We start from the raw sequence: 17,944 nt of genomic DNA, 5'->3' as shown, positions 1-17,944 counted from the left end.
GACGCGTAAGCGCTTGCGCAGTTCGGATGTTTTGGAGGGACGTGTGGTAGGCTGATGTTCGCTTTGAGAGGGGAAAAATCGTATGACTAGTTGTATGGCTGTTTTGCAACAATTGCTTGAAAGATACATTATTATCTTCTAGTAAAATGGTTAATACTAAGAGAATATCATTTGGCTGAGATTTGAATTAATAAACTGTGGGAATCAATGATCAGAGACGTTTTAAAAAAATCCCAGCACTTGTTATAGACCATCTGGTTAGTTCCAAAAGGTATTTTAATTTACATATTTTAAAGTGCTTCGAAAATTTACTGGTGGCTATTACTTTATTCTCCTTTGATGAAAATAAATTCATTATTGCTGTTAGGTATAACATTGGTCACCTAACTAGTTTGGGTAAGATAATATATATATAAGCTATGATTCTTAGTTTAAAGTGTGTGTTACTTTAACTGCAAAGCATGTATTTTGGGTGTGGTGTGAAAACACCATAAGAGGGAGCAAGAGATGCTGATGAGACGTTGACGATTCTCTGACGCTTTGCTGGCAATTACTGGAGTTGCAGACGGAAGAGAGGAGTTTCTGAGTTTGTTGCATATCTCTCTCTACTGCGAAGAGATAAATCACCGGACTGTTATTTTGTAAGTGTACTGACCATTTTCGACATTGGAATTTGCAAATGAATACTCCCTGGACGGACTGAACTAAGTGTATGAAATATGGACTGTTTTGACTATGCTTTAACTCTTGCTGGAATAAAACTACTTTAATTGGCACTGTATCTGCTTTTACTGAGTATAAGCTACACAACACTTATCTCACATATTTTGCCTGCCTGCCTGCCTGCCCTGCAGATCCTTGCTAGGGTGTATCCCTAACAATTGCCTTGTTCGTATCTTCATAATTTTTAAAATCCACCTCACAAGTAGTGTTTTCCAGGTGAGTTACAAAAGTGCATAAAGCATTTGTAACAACTGATAATAAAATAATTAAACTTGCTGCCAGATATAGAGATACATTTGATTATGTCAAATGACCTGTAATCCCAATACACAAAAATGAGAATGTGAGCACAGGTCACGAAAGACAATGGAATTTTCATCTATCAGTATATATCCCAACACCAGAATTATTTGCACCTATTTACTTGTATCACACTTGTCTAGTTATTGACATATATTTTGAAAATAAAACTCACTCTACTCTGGGACCAAAATATCCTCCGATGATCACATGGTATCCACTGTCTAGGTTGTATTGCAGAGTAAAAATGGTACTCTTATTTCCCCCCCTTTTCAACTAAAGCCAAAGCCATAATGTAAGTAACTGAAACAAAGGGCTTCAAAAGTAGCTTTCAGTACAGAATGGGCTTTTTTATGTAAAGAGCTAATTGCAGAAGAGGGGCTTCTTTGCTATCACTGTTGCTATTTTGAGAATCCTATTCCTACATGAAAAAACTGTTGAGGTTCCAGGCCAGACGTCAATTCAATCACTCCTCTTTCTCTTCAGCCATCTTCCCCCTTTTATGCTGTGCACTGTCATTGTCCTTGCTAATGGTTAAAAATAAATGTTTCTTAATACTGCATGGATTGTGTGATTAACATTATGACAGTGTGAACTGGCCCAACAATGATACAGTGTTTTAATAATGGGTTAATATTGATAGCAACAGGAATATGCAGCATTAAATTATGATGGAGGAGGGAGAGCCATTTCTGAGGAAAGAAATGGCTGTGGAAAGTGGAGCAAAATAAGGAACTTTTCAAGGTCTTTTTCTCCCAAGCTGTGAGTTCTTGAAACATTTTTATAATTCAACAAAATTCTTAACTGAAAATTTTAACATCAAGGAAGTGAGTTGGGTCAGTTTACTTTCAAAAAAGTTTAACTTAAGCCTACATCAAAAAAAAAAAAAAATCTCATTCCTTTTGCAATTCTGAGATAACCATTTTACAAGGAAATTCTTCACCTCACTTACGCAGATGGAAGCTTGTTTTACAACACCAAAGGCTGCATAATATTAAGAGCCACCTTTCCTTGTTGAGTATGAAGCATAATACTAGATGAAAATGCATTCAAGGCAACTTTTTAGCATGTGCCTGTGACATTGGACTCCCAGATTCAACTCACTTTTAGCTATGGAAGCTCCCTGAGTGCAATGGAACGGCTTCAGGTGCCAATGACTGCAAGCCTAGTCTACCTTAAGGTTGTTCTTGAGGAGCAAAAGAAAAGGGATATAAATCTAATAAATATCTAAATATCCAGCAAAACAAGATATAAACACATATTAGCTCCTGGGACTTAGCTCTTATGGGTGCAGTTAGATCCTAAAAGTATTTTCTTGCTACCTGTCTATAATAAAGTGGTGCCTCAGCATTCTTTGAAAGATATGATGTCTCTGGAAGAAATGATGGTTCAAAATTTATGCTAGCTGTATTTTCTATAGGAATTGCCAGATGTCTTTATAGTATTCAAAACTAAGAATATCCCTTAATCAGGTCAAAGGATTAGGTTTAAAGTTATAAGTAGCAAGCAATTGAGATATCACTAATTAAAAAGAGCCCAATCGCATCTAGTTTCAAAATTCTTTACTTACAAAACAGATGTTTAATTAGATAAGTTCTTCATTTATGAAAGGTTGATTTATAACGGGCCAGAGCAAGAATCAAAACTGATTCTACGTCTGCTTTTCTCAAAAATACTTCATTAGAATATAATATTTATTATTCAAGGATTTATTTAATATTTAAGAGACTGAATATACAGGCTTTAAACTTCGTTATAAATTAAACAGAACAAATATAATTGTAAATATGAATGATGGTTTCTGATTTTCTCTGAATTATGGTGTTAAATATGAACAATTATACCTAAATAACCTACCTTACAATAAACTGCTTGGGTTGTTTAATATGTGTGAAAATAAACACCAAGAAAACAAAGGACAGATAATCCTGGTAAAAATTTTATTATATACAGGAAAAATTATGTTAGAAGTCAGTGAATATCAACAACTAATTTGAGAAGCCAGAGAATAGAGTAACAAGCTGATGGTGGATGTATATTTATTGTAATAGATCTTGTTAATTTGGACCATGTTTAAGAATCATTACAAGTTACTATCCTTCAGCTACTAAGCACATTCTTTAGCTATTATTTTCAGGTTAAAATTAACTTATATTCTCATGTATCCTGCAAGTTCCAATCAACAATACATATGTTTATTCCTGTATTTTTAAGCTTGAAAACTGAATTAAAACAATGGCAAAGGAAAGATATAAAGACTTACACAACACCTTTCAGTTAGAGCTATAACAAGCATATGACAGTAAACAAAAGATTTAACTTTTACATTGAGACAGCAGATAAGGAAACAACACTAGTGAGATCCCAGTGTAATTCAGAACTTACAAAACTTAGTAAAACTGTATTAACATTATTGTCCCTACTTTGGCAATAAAGTTTGTAAAACTGTACTAACTTTGTTACCATTATTTTGGATGCCAAATAAAATGGAGGCAATTCTGCAGTGGCAAAATATATACTCCCTTACCTAAAGAAACTCTAAACTGAACAATATTAAAGAAAACAACTAACACTATATTTTGAAGTATCTCTTCTAAAATTCCTATTATTAACCCTTTCAACCAAACTGGGTAGCTTGCTTTATGAATATTAAAGAATTTGCACTTTTGTACAGTAACTGTCATTTTCAGGCTGATAGTGAAACTGCAAGCTTTATCAACTTACTACATTTTCCTATTTAAGTGCCTTCAAGAGCTTCAAGCTGGATTTGGCACAGTATGTTTACTCAGTAGTTCGTTTTGCTGAACTCGCTTAATTTTGAAACACTGGCCAATCTGGAATCTCAAGTAAAGCTATTAGATTATGAAAGAGTGTTAGGCCTGCCTAAAATGTTACCAATATGATTTTCTCTGCTCAATTATTTCTGAGGTGCGTTTCAGGAGATATACAGCAGCACAGAGGCCTCCAACATTCACCCAGATTGTGTGAGACTTTTGCCACAGGTGCCCCATTTTTGACAGTGCCTGAAATGCAAAACATTTCAAAAAAAAAAAAATTGAAACAAAGATTAGCAAATCATCTGGTAAATAAATGCCTAAAGGCAAAGTCTTATTGCAATCCTGAGCTGAAATTTTCATTATTTTTAATCACCAAATAGATATATAATAGGAAAGCAGTCAACAAGTTAAAAAGCTGCTTTGGTTTCTTTTAGGAACCTAATTTTGAGGAACATTTTCAAAATCCAGAATTATACAGATTACAATTTTCTAAGGAAAAAGGGAGAAGGGAATGGAGAAAGAATGGAATAAGCATTCTTTGAAGGTGCCTTTTAGTATATAAGCAAAGATATTCATTAGAGGGTAACCTGAATAAAATTATGTTATTCTTTTCATCTATACAGCCCACCAGTACTTTTGCTAACCAAGTTAGTAATATAAGAGTTACTGCTATTAACTTATATCTTAACTTAGCTAATGCAAAGAAATGGGAAGAATTATAATGAAACAAATATAATTGGAGGTGCTTTTTAAGGTCCCCTTGAAAAATTTATCCAGCTTACAATTCCTCACATACAAGCTGCAATTTATCCTGGGCAAAATAAATGTGACTTGTTATCTACCTTTTCTAATGTAGAATTGGGCTTGTTCCCAGAATGTGGGATACAGACACCAAAAATTACTGCAATACAGCAATAGCATTTAAGTTTATACACTTCCCCATAGTGCTTTACAGCATTCACTGGGTAGTTTACAGTGTTAACATTATTTGCATATTACCCCCAACAATTTGGGTCTTAGTTTTATCAATCTTGGAAGGATGGAAGGCTTGGAAAAACCCTGAATCCCATTAGGATCTAATTCCACACTGTGGGCAGAATTTGCCTGCAATGCTACACTTAACCACTGTGCCATCAGGACTAACCTATGCCGATTGTATGCTCTACTATGCCCTATGTAAGAATTGCTTTGAAGATAACACACTACTATCATAGGCAAGTAATCCATGCCTACCTTGGCAAAGCATTTTCTATCTTCAGTCAACAGCACAGCTCTCCCAGTCTTTGGTCTACAAATTCGGGCCATCTCCATAAGGCTAGAGGGGTAGAGATTCCAATTCTTCTTCTTGGAACCCATCCTACAGTGAAATTGATTATTAGTAGAAAGTGAGTAACTTTAGAAGTATTCACGTCGTTACTTTTGTCTTCATATTAATAGCTGTCCAGCAATGGTAAGTCATGAATATTGTAACAATTTAAATTAGAATGAGAAACTGTAAGAAGCCAGGAAGTTGTACTATTTCTCCAGTTTTTATTCTCACTTAAGCTAATTATAAATAGTACTTTCATGCTGTTACATATTTCTACAGTAATGGGCTATACACTTCCAATGACTTTTAATCATGTACAATCAGTTTCAAGATGGAAGAAAATAAAAATCTTAAATAAACATTGAACTATTTTAATTAGTAAAGAATGAATACAAGTCCTTGACTTATGTCCTTGACTTATGGCTGGTTGTTTAATCACCAAAGTTCCAAAAGACTTCCAAAAACTACTTTGGACCAGATTTTGAAGAAGCAACCCGCTCTCTGCAATCATGTGATTGTACTGTGGGTGCATGGCAACCAGCTCACCTTTATGGCCACCTGAACCATCGCACAGGCAAGTGATTGAAATTTTCAATGTTTTTTGCTTGTTTCTGATGTTTAGTTTTTAGGAAATAAAAAGTACTGCTTAAAATATATTTTTTTAATGATTGTGGTGTTCACTTAATGACCGCAGCCAAAAATGTCAAAAAATCGAGTCTGGTAATGAGATCTCTTGACTCACAACTACAAAAACTTATATAAATTTATAATTTAACAAATAATTTCAATTAATTAATTAAATTTATATATCATTTATATCACTATTGAATTGATTCTGGACAGCTAATTCCAGGCTAAATTATGGTAAAAAAATCAAGAACTACTTTGATGATTTGAAAATGATAAATCTGAATTTAAGATATATGTATAATAAATTATCTATTTTCAAATTAGAAGTTTTCTGCATTTGGATCCATACAATGTTCTATATATCTTGAGTAGAATAGTTAATATATTTTTTTATGAGCTGGATTCTATTTATAGTTGTTAAATTGTATTTTTTAATCCTTCTCGTTGCTCAGTCACTTTTTTAAGATAGGCAGCCAAACAAATTGCTAAAATAAATAAATTTCCCTGCATCTTACCAATTAGGAAGTTAGTAAATGTAATGAGTTTGGGCAATGTGCCCACCCACTTTGGGTTGCTTAAGAAGTGCATTTGATAAAACAAAGAGAAAAGACTAATAACATTTTGTTACTGAATAAATGTGGTTTTTGACAGAACAGTGGGTGACCAATACAAAGCATGTGTAAAGTACTGGTATTCCTTACTTACCAACAGCAATTGGGATCAGGAACTCCATCATTAAGTAACGAAATTGTACAGTCAGGTGATCACACCAACTCATGATGGCAGCTCTGGCAGTCCCAGTTGCTGTCATTAGGTGAATATCGTATGGTAACAGTGTACCATAGTCACCTGATCTCCATTTGCAACTTCTTGCTGGCTTCCCCATTAACTTTGCTTGTTGGAAGCTGGCAGTGAAGATCACAAATGGGTGATCATATGAGTGTGGAACACAACATAATTGCAATCCAATTACCAAGTGCTTCAATTACAATCACTTGACAATGGGGACACTGCAATAGCTGGAACTAGAAGGAACTGTCATAAGTACTTCCTGTTCACTACTGCAGTACCTTTGATGGTTGCTGAAGTATGCTGAGGACTACCTGTATTTTAAACATGCATTATCAAACAAATATGTAAAGGAAGACTGAATGAGTGAAAGAAGATAAAGATGAAAAAAGGTGTAGTTCAACAGTTGTAAGTTTCATTTATTTCTTATACAATTTTATGGCTCGTCACACAGTCTATCAGATCTTCAGACTGGATTTGGCAATTTTTATGCACTATTGTGTCCTTCCCAAGGGCCTGGAATAGGCAGATGCTGAGGTTTAATAGTGTCAACAGTATATTTGCAAGTTGTAAGCTGTTTTGAGTAACCCTAGCTGTTGTGATTGACTTTTGAATTTGTTGATACCAATGGTGTTTGAGTGGTGCTGCAGTTGTTTTGGGATTGGACCCACGATGCCTATTACTATTGGTACTACCTTTGTTTTCTTTTGCCACAGTTGTTCTGTTTCTATTGGCAGGTCTTTGCATTCTTATGAATAGGGCAGAGGAAGAAACTAAAAAAAACATAAAATATCTTATATTTGAATAGTAATTCATTGATCAGTAATCTTCCCAGCCCTGAAGAATCATCCAAACAAACGTATGGATTTGTACCTTTTTCCAAATGGCAGATCTGTTACAATGACATCCACAGAGCCAGTTCTCAGGGGGAGATTGCAGCTATCCCACTGGATGCTATCTATGGGTATTCCTGTAGAAGTGCTGTTATAAATTAAAAATTCCCATCAGCAGTAAATCATTTCAAGGAGAAAGCATTGCTTAGACCCGCATATTCACAATTGTGAACTGATAAATACTTTCTATTATTTGGATGTTTTAAAAAAACAAATATGAGATTATGCTATTTTTTTATTCTTAATTCTTACCTTTCTTTACTTTCAGTTTGCTTCAGTAAAGAGGAGATATTATTTGCCGTTTTCTTCACAGCCTGTGAATGGTTATCCCCAGCAATATGATAACAATTTGGCCAGACAGTAACTCCCTGTGAATGAGAAACAGTGAATTTAGCAATTTCTTTGCTGTCTACAAAAGAATCTACCCATAATTAAGTAATATATATATATTTAATATAAACCTAACTGGTTAGATTTCTTGAGTTTTTGAGATCAAGAGTAAGAGTCTTCTGTATGTTCCTGACCTTCTGGCTATACAGTATCATCCTTAAGTAAGGATGGCAATTTGGGCTGGAATTTCTAATGCTAAGCGAAGCATTTTAAAGTGTGATATCATGAGACAGCATTGCTTAGTGATGGCAATCCCGGAAACCCTAGTTGCCATAATTAACTGAATCCCACTGGTGTTAATCAAGGACTCACTCTACTCCAAAGCACTCTTGGCTTGGTCCCTCCCTTTCGAGACTTGTTAACAGAGTGCTTTTCCTTCAATTCCCCACATTAGCGTTGTCTCTCCATCTCTTTCCTATTGACTGCCTTGTATGCTGGTGCCTTCTGTTGGCCTGCTGTTCCTGGTGGCCCTGTTGTCTTGTGCTTGTTAGCCCTGCCAGTCTTGCCATCCCTAGCTGAACCTCTGCCATCTTCTTCCTGTGCTTGCTGATGAGGTGTGCCCTGCCTGGCCTTTTGTGAAGCAGCTGCTGGCTGCACCAGGCCTTCTTCCAGAGGCTGCACTCATCCTTTTAAGTTATATATCCAAAGCTCCGACAACCTCCATCAGTATGTTTTAAATGGCTATATACCCCTCCCCATTTTATAATAAGCATATTTCAGAACAGTTACTGCTTTGCCAATATACCAGAGGACCTCTGCATGCTGCTAAGATTAATATGGTGTAGTAATCTCAACTTCAAGGCTGGAAATTGAAGTTGCCGATATACATATCTACCGGTACTCAGAAATAACAAAGACACAATATGCTTGAGGACAGGGAAGCAGGGAGAGAGCAGTACCTCTATTGGTATAGCACCTGTCCCACACATGGGATCAATTATTACATCGGCTGGCTGAGGATCACACAATCTAAACAAAACCAGGATAAAAAGAAGTGCAGTATAGCATTAAGACACAAAGGAAACTCTAACTGACCACATCATGGAATGTGTGAAGAGCAAAAAACAACAAAGCAGCAAACAAAAACTGATAGCAAAAAGGTAACAAACATACAAATTTAATATTAGTTTTTTCTTTTCCCTCTTCCCCCATATCAATAGTTGATACCATCAAGAACATTTATGAACAATGCCATCCTGCAAGTGGGCAATTTGGAGAAAGGGCCTTCCAAATAAAAATAAATATAAAAGTAATTGCATTCAATAGCTTTCTAGCCTTTTAACTTAGAGAATGCAATCATTCTCATGATCATTCAGAAGACGTCTAAGTCATATGATTTGAAGAAAACTTATTCTGAATGATCACAAGAATGGAGCCCAGTTGTAGGATGGTGTGCAGGGGCCTTGTTGGCACACTTGTCAGCAGCTTCAGAACAACACAAAGGTAAGTGAACCTGGGCATGGTGGGGTGGAGAGAGGCCTGGGCCTCCCAGTCTTTGCCAGGTTTTCATCTGCTATTGGGGGCCAGGTCTCCTAGTGTTTTTCCACCCCACGGCACCCTGGGCTCCAGGTAAAGACCCATACAATCAATTAACATCTGCAACTGGGAGAGTCAGGTTTGTGGTTGTTGAGCGAAGTGGCCACTCGAGCACCTCACTTAACAGCCACTCCACTTAGCAACTGTAATTCTGGATCCAATTGTGACCTGAGGACTACCCACATTCAAGTCCAAAGTAGAAAAGGTGCAGCATCAGAAAAATATTTCTTTAAGCTCAGAAGTGGATAAGAGAATAGTGATAGGTTGCAAACGTCTTGTTGCATTATGTTGATACCTCCGTAACTCAAATATAGAACTAGAACTATTCCGTTACTGTGTGAGCCAAGGAAAATGTGTAGCTGCTTAAAGGAGGCATCAACAGGGGTAGCAATGTGCTTTCACTTTCTGAAGTGCCTTTTCCACATCTGAATAGCTTCACATGCGTTTAATAATTTGAAAATTTGGACAGCTCACTGCATATTCCTATAAAAATATTAACGTATTCAAGATAAGTAAAAACATTACAATGAAACATTCCAGAAGGATATACTGCAGATTGATTTAAGGAGATTTAAAATAATGCATACTGAATCAAAATCTTATTTCATTTATGCATACTGTATACATATGGCAAGCAGAATGATCCACGGCTTCAGTGAAGGTTACAATATTTGGAATTCCCTATCTTGGAAAAATGCTATTGGGGAGCACACGATTAAGGAGCCATGGGGGCACAGTGGTTAGAATACAGTATTGCAGGCTAACTCTGCATTCCACCAGCAGTTCAATTCTGAGTGGCTCAAGGCTCCATCCTTCTGAGGTCAGTAAAATGAGGACCCAGATTGTTGGGGGCAATACGCTGACTCTGTAAATCTCTTAGAGAGGGCTGTAAAGCACTGTGAAGTGGTATAAAAGTATGTCTAAGTATTGCTACTAATGTTCCACATATAAAATGATGTATGGCATGGAGAAAGTGAACAAGGAGTTCTCCTGCTCTCAAAATACTATGACTGCTAATCATTTAATGAACTTGATTGGAAATAAATTTAGAAAAGGCAATAAAAAGTAGCTCCTTTCATACAACACAATTAAACTGTCGAATTCACTCTCAGATGGGATAATAATCTGGAAGTTTGGAAGACTTTAACTGAATATAGTTATGGAGAACACATCTATCAGGGTCTCTTAGTCTTGAGAGCCAAGTATTATCACTGGACATTGGCAGAGATACCACCTGCAGGAGAACAGTAACAGAAGGGTATGTGTTCACCATTTCCTTTTGAGCCAGACAGACACCTGGTTGGTCTCTAAGAAACAAAAATCTGGACTATAATAGAATTTGCCTTGATCTGGCAAGACTATTTTTATATTTTAAGATGTAATTTTAGGAAAGCATTTCTACTAGAAAACAAGTAAAAGGAATATTGCTACTATACTTTTTGCATAGGTAGATCCTCCCCTCTATGATGATGTACTTTAAAGAGAGTTTGTCAGAATTTTGGGAAAGTGCTCTATCTGCTCCAGGGGAAAAGAATCAGTAAAGATCACTCATCTTTATCTCATTCCACCAGCAAGAGCTGTGAAAGGAATTTTTTTGAGCAGTGTTATCTTTACCCATGGGACACCTGAATGCCGGTAGGCAATCAGGGGGAGGCTTCTTTCTTGTTCCTACGCAGTTTATTCGCTCACGGGAATCGAGCCACCGACCTCAGTGGTGTGCGGGCCCAGTGTCTTACCATGTGAACCACTGCGGCCCACATCAGAAATAGATGTTTTTACATTATAGTACCGATAGGCTATAATTCTTCATATAAAAAAAGCAATAAGCTTTTTTGTATGAGGTTTATTTTTTAAATGAAGCAAAACATAGCAAAAGCAATGACAAAAGAGAACTACAGTAAACATCTGGTGGAATACTTTTAAGTATCATGATGAATAGAATAGTAAAACATATATACACCAGGTTAGAACGTAGGGCATACTGCACAGTTTAGGGTAATACACATTTGTTTTTTAATAGACTGATTGACTGTATGATTTTGGTCCAAATTTGAAATACATTTTCACACATACCGCAGCATTCCATACGCAAGAGTGGAACGAAGAGTTGTGGGCCCAAAATGTGTAATATTTCTTCTATGAAGACTCTCCTCTGTTAATGCAATCCCCACTATCACTTCGTTATTGTGGATATTGAGGAGAACCTTGAATAAAGCAGATTAATATTTGCTAGTTATTAATTATTATTAATGACCATAATTGAGCCTGGAATTACAGTTGTAATTCATGCCAGTAGTTAAGCAGGTCACATGACTGTGCCCAATTGCATGACCTTTTCTGTAGAAATTGTAAACATTAAGTGAACATCATGGTTAAGTAAATCCATTGACCTTAAAGGAATTTTTTTGCTGGGAAAAGTAAATTCCAGTTTTTAGGAAAAAACATTGTAAACCATGATCACGTGACTGCAGGATACTGCAAATGGCTGTACATGCAGGCCAGTTGCTGGGCAACCAAAATGCAATTATGTGATGGGGAGGGGGGAGACCGGCCATCAGAACTTCAAATCTGGGTTGTAGCTCTAGGGAAGTCCATTATAACTTCCAACAATCATTAAGCGACTAGTCATAAGGTGAGGACTATATATATTGTGTTTTAAATCATTCTGTCCACTGAACATATAAGGGGAGACTTTCAAAGAATAAATGTTACCTCTACATCGAAATTGGTCATATCTGCTTTCCATTGAAAGAAGTCTTGTACAGCTCCTCCAAAATCTCTTGCTGCTTCATCTGATTTAAAGTTGTGGTTATCCCCAGCTCTATTGCAAGTTACCCGGAACTTCAGCATTTCAGCTTCCATGTTCTGTTTCTTACCATCACCTGATTCATCTTTGTTGTCACCATTAGATGTTAACTCTTCCCTGGGTGCAGACTGCTCATCGTCATCTGATGGTACTATTTCATCAGCATTTTCTGGATCTGGGACTTCAGCAGACTTGAAATCATTTTGCACAGGTTTTTGCAATTCTTCATTTTCTTCTTCATTCTTGTTCTTATCTAGCTTTTTCTTTGCATGACTCTGATGGTTGCCTTTATTTCGTCTAGTTTTTCTTTTCTTAAGACTTGTATTTAACTTCCACACTTCCAAAGAGTTGGTCCAAGGGAGATCCTTAACCAAGTCTTCTAAATCCTTTAAAGCTTCTTCCTGTAACAATTTAATAAACGTTTTGAGACAAACTCATTGTATATAGTTGCATATTTCCCATATTTCAGAAAATGAATTCATTTTTGGACAGCAGTGGATGATCTGCCAATACCTGTACATTTTGTCAGTTCTGATTATAGGGCTAGCTTCAGGAATGTTCTCCAAATAATGTTTAGCTGTACCTATTAGGGGCACAGAGTCTTTTTAATTGGGTGCAAAGAATATAGACTGCCTCTCTGAGAAGGACCTTGTGTTAAGTAATTTAAAATTATTCTTAAAATATGAGTTAAATAGCATTGTTTGGGGTCTTTCTTTAGCTTTTAATGTGGCTTTTTAGTTTCCGATGGTTATTCTTCCCATTTTTAGCTATTTATGCTTTGTTTCTATGTTGTTTTGATATTGTGCACTAAGCATAATTGATTTTTCTCTTAAGAGAATGGTGAGCTATATTTCAAAGAAGCAGCTCTACTCCTGCAGTTCAGATCAATGCCCATTTTTATAAAATCAACATAGTTTTGAAAAACAAGTGCCTAAGTTGTTTATTTTTCTCTTCCCTTTCTATTTGCACATTATTTATTAGACTGAGGGTTGAGAAACAGAAATGAGAATTGGTAATTTCAGAAGTTTTGGAAAATGGTAAGGTATTAATACCACTCCCAAATAAAAGAATAAATATTCTCAAATCTCAATAATGAACTATTTTTCTAATTTAAAATTTGAATTTGCTTAGAATCATGGAATAAAAAATAACTTACCTTAGTTTCTTTGAACTGATAATCTTTGAATTCTTGAACGACGACAAATAAATTATCAACTGATCTTAACTGGTGAACCTGGATGAAATTACAGATTCTTATCTTACATGACAGATATGTATAGTTAAGTATACTGTACAATTTTAGTTTTTACATTTTCAAAAGTATACAAACTAAAACTGCTGCATTCCATAGTACTTTTTTTTAATGAAAGGCTCTATTTTAAAAAGTAGAACATAAATTGACCAAACATATTTAAAAATGGAATAGATGCATTGCCACCTTATAACATTTGGTAAGATGTGCTGTACTGTATCAATACCAGCCTGCCTGACTTCAAAAATGTTTGGATCTGTTCAGAAAAGTCATGGGGATCAGTATGGATTAGCTTTGATAGCAGCATGACTGCCTCTGAAGGCTATTGGTTGAGAAATTAATGGGTTACCTCATGTAGTTGGTTGGCTGCTATGAGGACAGACTGCTGGACTATATGGGATTGATGGTCCAATCCAGCTCGTGATTATAGTCTATGTTCTTAATCCACTCACTGTGATTTGCAGCTATCCAACTCTACCTTTTACAACAAATTATGACAAAACAACATATAGTTTAGTAAAAACTATGAATCAAGTCCCAGCATGTGAATCCAAAATCATCTAGTATAATTAGTGAAATAATATTAATGGAATAATTTGCCAGAAGCTGGAATGAATGTTAGGCTATGAATCTGAAATTTGTAGCTATCCAGAATACGTACATGCAGAATGACTCAAGAATGACTGCAGCCTCAGACCAATATTCAAATAGCAAATTTCAGAAAAAATAAAAATTTCAAACCTTTGGAAGACTTATTACTGGAATTTCAAAGTAGATCTTCCCACGGCCCTTGCTAATCCTAGATTTTGACCCTAATTTTTCTTGTACTTCATCTGCCGCAGTCAGCTCAAATCCAGTTGGTACAGTAGCTCCAATAGTAATCACAATATCGTTGGGGTTCTTTAGGTCTTCTTTATTCTCATCTAATGGTGTACTTGTGTCACTGAGGTTCACTTCAGATAACACATCGGCAGCCTTTGCAACTTCAGACATTCTGGCTGTCTGGTAGCTTTTAAAGATCTTCCAGAAAGAAAATACAAATACATAAGGTAAGATAAAATAACAATTAAAATAATTGTTACGGTCTTTGAAACAGGACTAAACTCCAAAGCAATAGAGTTTAGCAATAGAGCTTATATTTCTACCTGTGTAAAATAACGTGCTTATTAACACATAGCATATCTAGATGGTGAGGTAAACTTTCAGAAGGGGGAGAGCTTTTTCTGTGGTGGCACCCCATTATGGAATTCCATTCCGAGTGTTGCCACGTTAGCATCAGGTTGGTGTCAGGCTTTTTATTGTATATCTTAATTAATATTGTTTTAATTTTTGAGAGACCACTTTGTTTCTATCTAGTTTACATGATTTTTTTTACTTTGTACAGGTAATCGTCACTTAATGACTCTCCTGTTTAATGACCATTCCAAGTTATAATAGTGCTGAAAAAATAATTTTCCAGTTTTTCCACTTAAGAAAGACACAATGTCTCTGCAATCATCTGATCAAGATTTAGAAGCTTTGCAAACAGTGGATATTTACTACTGTTGCAGTGTCTTACAGTCAGACAACTATCATTTGTATGCTTCATAGCCGGCTTCCAACAAGCAGAATCAGTGCAGAAGTTGGCAAGTCGTGGTCATGTGATATCTTGCTTAACAACCATGGTGAATTGCTTAATCTCACTTAATGATCATGTCACTTGATGTTGGAATTGTCAGTTCCAATTGTAGTTATTAAATGAGGCCTATTTTACTTGATTTTATGTATATATCTTTATTCAGATTGTATTTTAGTGTGTTTTATTATAAATCACTCAGATATTGGTTTTAAAAAGTTAATAAATATCTTGACCTGCAGATGAAAAACTGAAACACAGAATGTAAGAACAATAAATGATGAACAACATAAATTAACACATGAAATGAAAAACTGATATATATCTGTGAAGAGAAAAAGAGAAGGTGCTAGCAAACCTAAATGAAGATGATTTTATGGAGCTGATGCTCTTAAGTATAGGGAGTTCTCAACTTATTACCATTCATTTAGTGACTTCCAAAATTAGGAAGGTGCTGAAAAAAATGGACTTGTGATCCATGCCCAAAGTTATGGCTGTTGCAGAAATGAACTGATTTCCAGTAAATGTTAAATTGTACAGTACAATGAGGACAATAGATCTGAAAATTAATGTATTTAAAACCAGAGTATTAGATATCATGTATTGCAGTCTGTTGTAAGGAATAAATTCTTGTTGGAAGACATAAAAATAAATGTGCCTTTGCCCACACTGTTATTTTAAAAAATGAGAATGTGGTATCTCAGAAGATAAAATCTGGATGCAGTAGGAATGGATTAATTATGTTCTAAAAAGCAATTAGAACTAAAAGTGGAGTATAAATATGGATTAAGTATAAAAGCACTTGACTGTACAAAAGGAGTGGTGTTTCTGTCATACTATAAAAAAACCATTGAAGATCCAACTGCAAATCCCAAAGGTGATTTTTCAAGAGGCAATTGGACTTTCTAGTTTTTCTTTGAAGACATTTCGCTTCTCTTCCAAGAAGTTTCTTCAGCTCTGAGAGCGAATGTCTTCAAAGAAAAACCAGAAAGTCCAGTTGCCTCTTGAAAAAGTACCTTTGAGATAACCATGACCTGGATGACTGAAAATCTTCATGAACATCCAACTGCAAAGCAGGCATATGAAAAAAAAGGATGGGTACAGATGAAAGACCAAGAAAGTCCAGATGGAAAAAACTGACAAAGGCCTCAGAAAGCCATTAAAAAAAAAGTGAAACAAAGATGATTAGGGGACTGGAGGTTAAAACATATGAAGAAAAGGTTGCAAGGACTGAGCATGGCTAGTCTAGTAAAGAGAAGGACCAGGGGTGACATGATAGCAGTCTTCCAATATTTGAGGGCTGCCACAGAGAGGAAGGGGTCAAGCTGCTTTCCAAGGCACCCGAAGGCCAGATAAGGAATAATGGATGGAAACTGATCAAGGAGAGATTCAACCTAGAAATAAGGAGAAACTTTCTGACAGTGGGAGCAATCAACCAATGGAACAGCTTGCCATCAGAGATTGTGGAAGCTTCATCACTGGGAGCTTTCAAGAAGGCACTGGACAGCCATCTGTCAGAAATAGTGAAGGGTCTCCTACCTGAACAGGGGGTTGGACTATATGACCTCCAAGGTCCCTTCCAATTCTGCTATCTGTTCGATTTTCTATTCTATTCATCAGTCTGCTAGGGCAAAGAGATACAAGGATGAAAGACGGTGATCTGTAATAATCGTTTTCTTAGCCATCCTTATTTCTTTGATTCGCCATTTCTTATTCCTGTTCTGGACTTTAAATAAAGTGCTTACCCCAACGGGCAATTCCGTGATCGGCACGTACCTCGGTATGCTAATTGGGCTGCTTTGGGTTCTTCAGCCAAATTGAAACACACAGACATATCATCACTACACGTGGGCTGCTTCGGAAAAGAAAAGGCTCTCCCTTCCTCACCTAGTCTGCCCGCTGCCTCCGTCCCCTGTATAACGCGAGGAGCTGCGACGGAGCGCAAAGAACGAATCACAGCCGCGCCGGGCGAAGCCGAGGCCTGCGCGAGGGCCCCCTTAGCTTTCGCAACGCTCCTTCCCTCCTCCCACGTCGGGCACGAGGAATCCCCCAAACTCTCTTCCGGAAAAAAAGGCGAGGGGCGGTGCACGGAGGCTTCCGGACGAAAGAGTCCAAGAGACGAGCGAACGTTGACTGGTGGAGAGCGCCGCTTAGCGGCCGGTTCTACTCGATGGTTGGGCTCCATGACTCCGCGCCTGTGTTGCCATAGCAACTCAGCGCGAGGATTTCAGAAGGGCGGGGTTATAGCGCCTTTTGCAGCTGGGCTTGGTTCCTCGCTTCAGGCTGAAAGCAGGACGGGGCTCTTTCCTTAGGTTGCAGCTGCATCAGCATCAGGGCTATTTTTATTAGGGCGCTGGCTCCTTATCCTTAGCAAGGAAACTTAGTGGCGGTTTAAAAAGAAAATGAAAACGTTTCGTTAAATGGAAGCAGGGTTAGGTGAAATGGTCCAGCTTAGAGTTACCTGGTTGAAAGAATGAATCTGGATGACGGTTGGTGGCAGCAAATACAGGTAGTCCTCGGTTCATTTAGTGACAGTTCATTTAGTTCAAAGTTACAACGGCTCTGAAAAAAGCGACTTATGGCCATTGTTCCCACCTACGAATGCTGCGGCATCCCTGTGGTCACATGATCAAAATTCAGATGCTTGGCACCACTGGTTCATATTTATGATGGCTGCAGTGTCCCAAGGTCATGCAATCAGCTTTTGCAACCTTCAGATAAGCAAAGTCAATGGGGAATCCAGGTTCACTTAACAATAGTGTTACTAACTTAACAAATGCAATGATTCACTTAACAACAGTGACAAGAAAAGTCATAAAATGGGACAAGCTCACTTAACAAATGTTTCACTTAGCAACATACATTTTGGTCTCAATTGTGGTCATAACTTGAGGACTACCTGTAGAATGAGTAGATTTCATAGC

The 17,944-nt window shown here is 36.9% G+C and overlaps 1 protein-coding gene across 5 annotated transcripts; it reads right to left on the bottom strand.

Annotated features, from left to right (window-relative positions):
- Positions 1-2,946: 2,946 nt before the first annotated feature.
- On the bottom strand, positions 2,947-17,062 carry THUMPD3 (THUMP domain 3 tRNA guanosine methyltransferase). 5 transcript variants are annotated; one of them, XM_087923719.1, is made up of 11 exons: positions 16,766-17,062; positions 16,560-16,641; positions 14,147-14,425; positions 13,310-13,387; positions 12,060-12,554; positions 11,421-11,551; positions 8,711-8,780; positions 7,674-7,789; positions 7,402-7,509; positions 5,034-5,157; positions 2,947-4,046 (listed from the first exon to the last, which is right to left on the bottom strand). In XM_087923719.1, exons 1-11 carry the CDS (start codon positions 16,852-16,854, stop codon positions 3,915-3,917), a joined length of 1,704 nt encoding a protein of 567 aa, XP_087779845.1. In that variant the 5' UTR covers positions 16,855-17,062; the 3' UTR covers positions 2,947-3,914. The 5 variants fall into 5 exon arrangements, with proteins under 5 accessions (XP_087779845.1, XP_087779846.1, XP_087779847.1 ...); XM_087923720.1 differs by having other exon boundaries at positions 16,797-17,062; XM_087923721.1 differs by having other exon boundaries at positions 16,908-17,062.
- Between the last annotated feature and the right edge of the window lie 882 nt (positions 17,063-17,944).

The sequence above is a fragment of the Pseudonaja textilis genome, chromosome 2 (assembly GCF_049901715.1).
Source record: "Pseudonaja textilis isolate UNSWEBS1 chromosome 2, rPseTex1.2, whole genome shotgun sequence".
NCBI classification, from domain to species: Eukaryota; Metazoa; Chordata; class Lepidosauria; order Squamata; family Elapidae; genus Pseudonaja; species Pseudonaja textilis.
Note: the sequence above shows the minus strand (reverse complement) of the source record. Positions and strands in the feature narration are given on the sequence as shown.

Coding starts and splice junctions, on each gene's coding strand:
- THUMPD3 (XM_087923719.1), bottom strand. CDS start 16,854: ATGTCTGTGTGTTTCAATTTGGCTGAAGAACCCAAAGCAGCCCAATTA. Junction 16,642..16,765: donor TCACGGAATTGCCCGTTGGG/GTAAGCACTTTA, acceptor TTGCCCTAGCAG/ACTGATGAATAGAATAGAAA. Junction 8,781..11,420: donor CTTGCGTATGGAATGCTGCG/GTATGTGTGAAA, acceptor GGTTTTGTTTAG/ATTGTGTGATCCTCAGCCAG.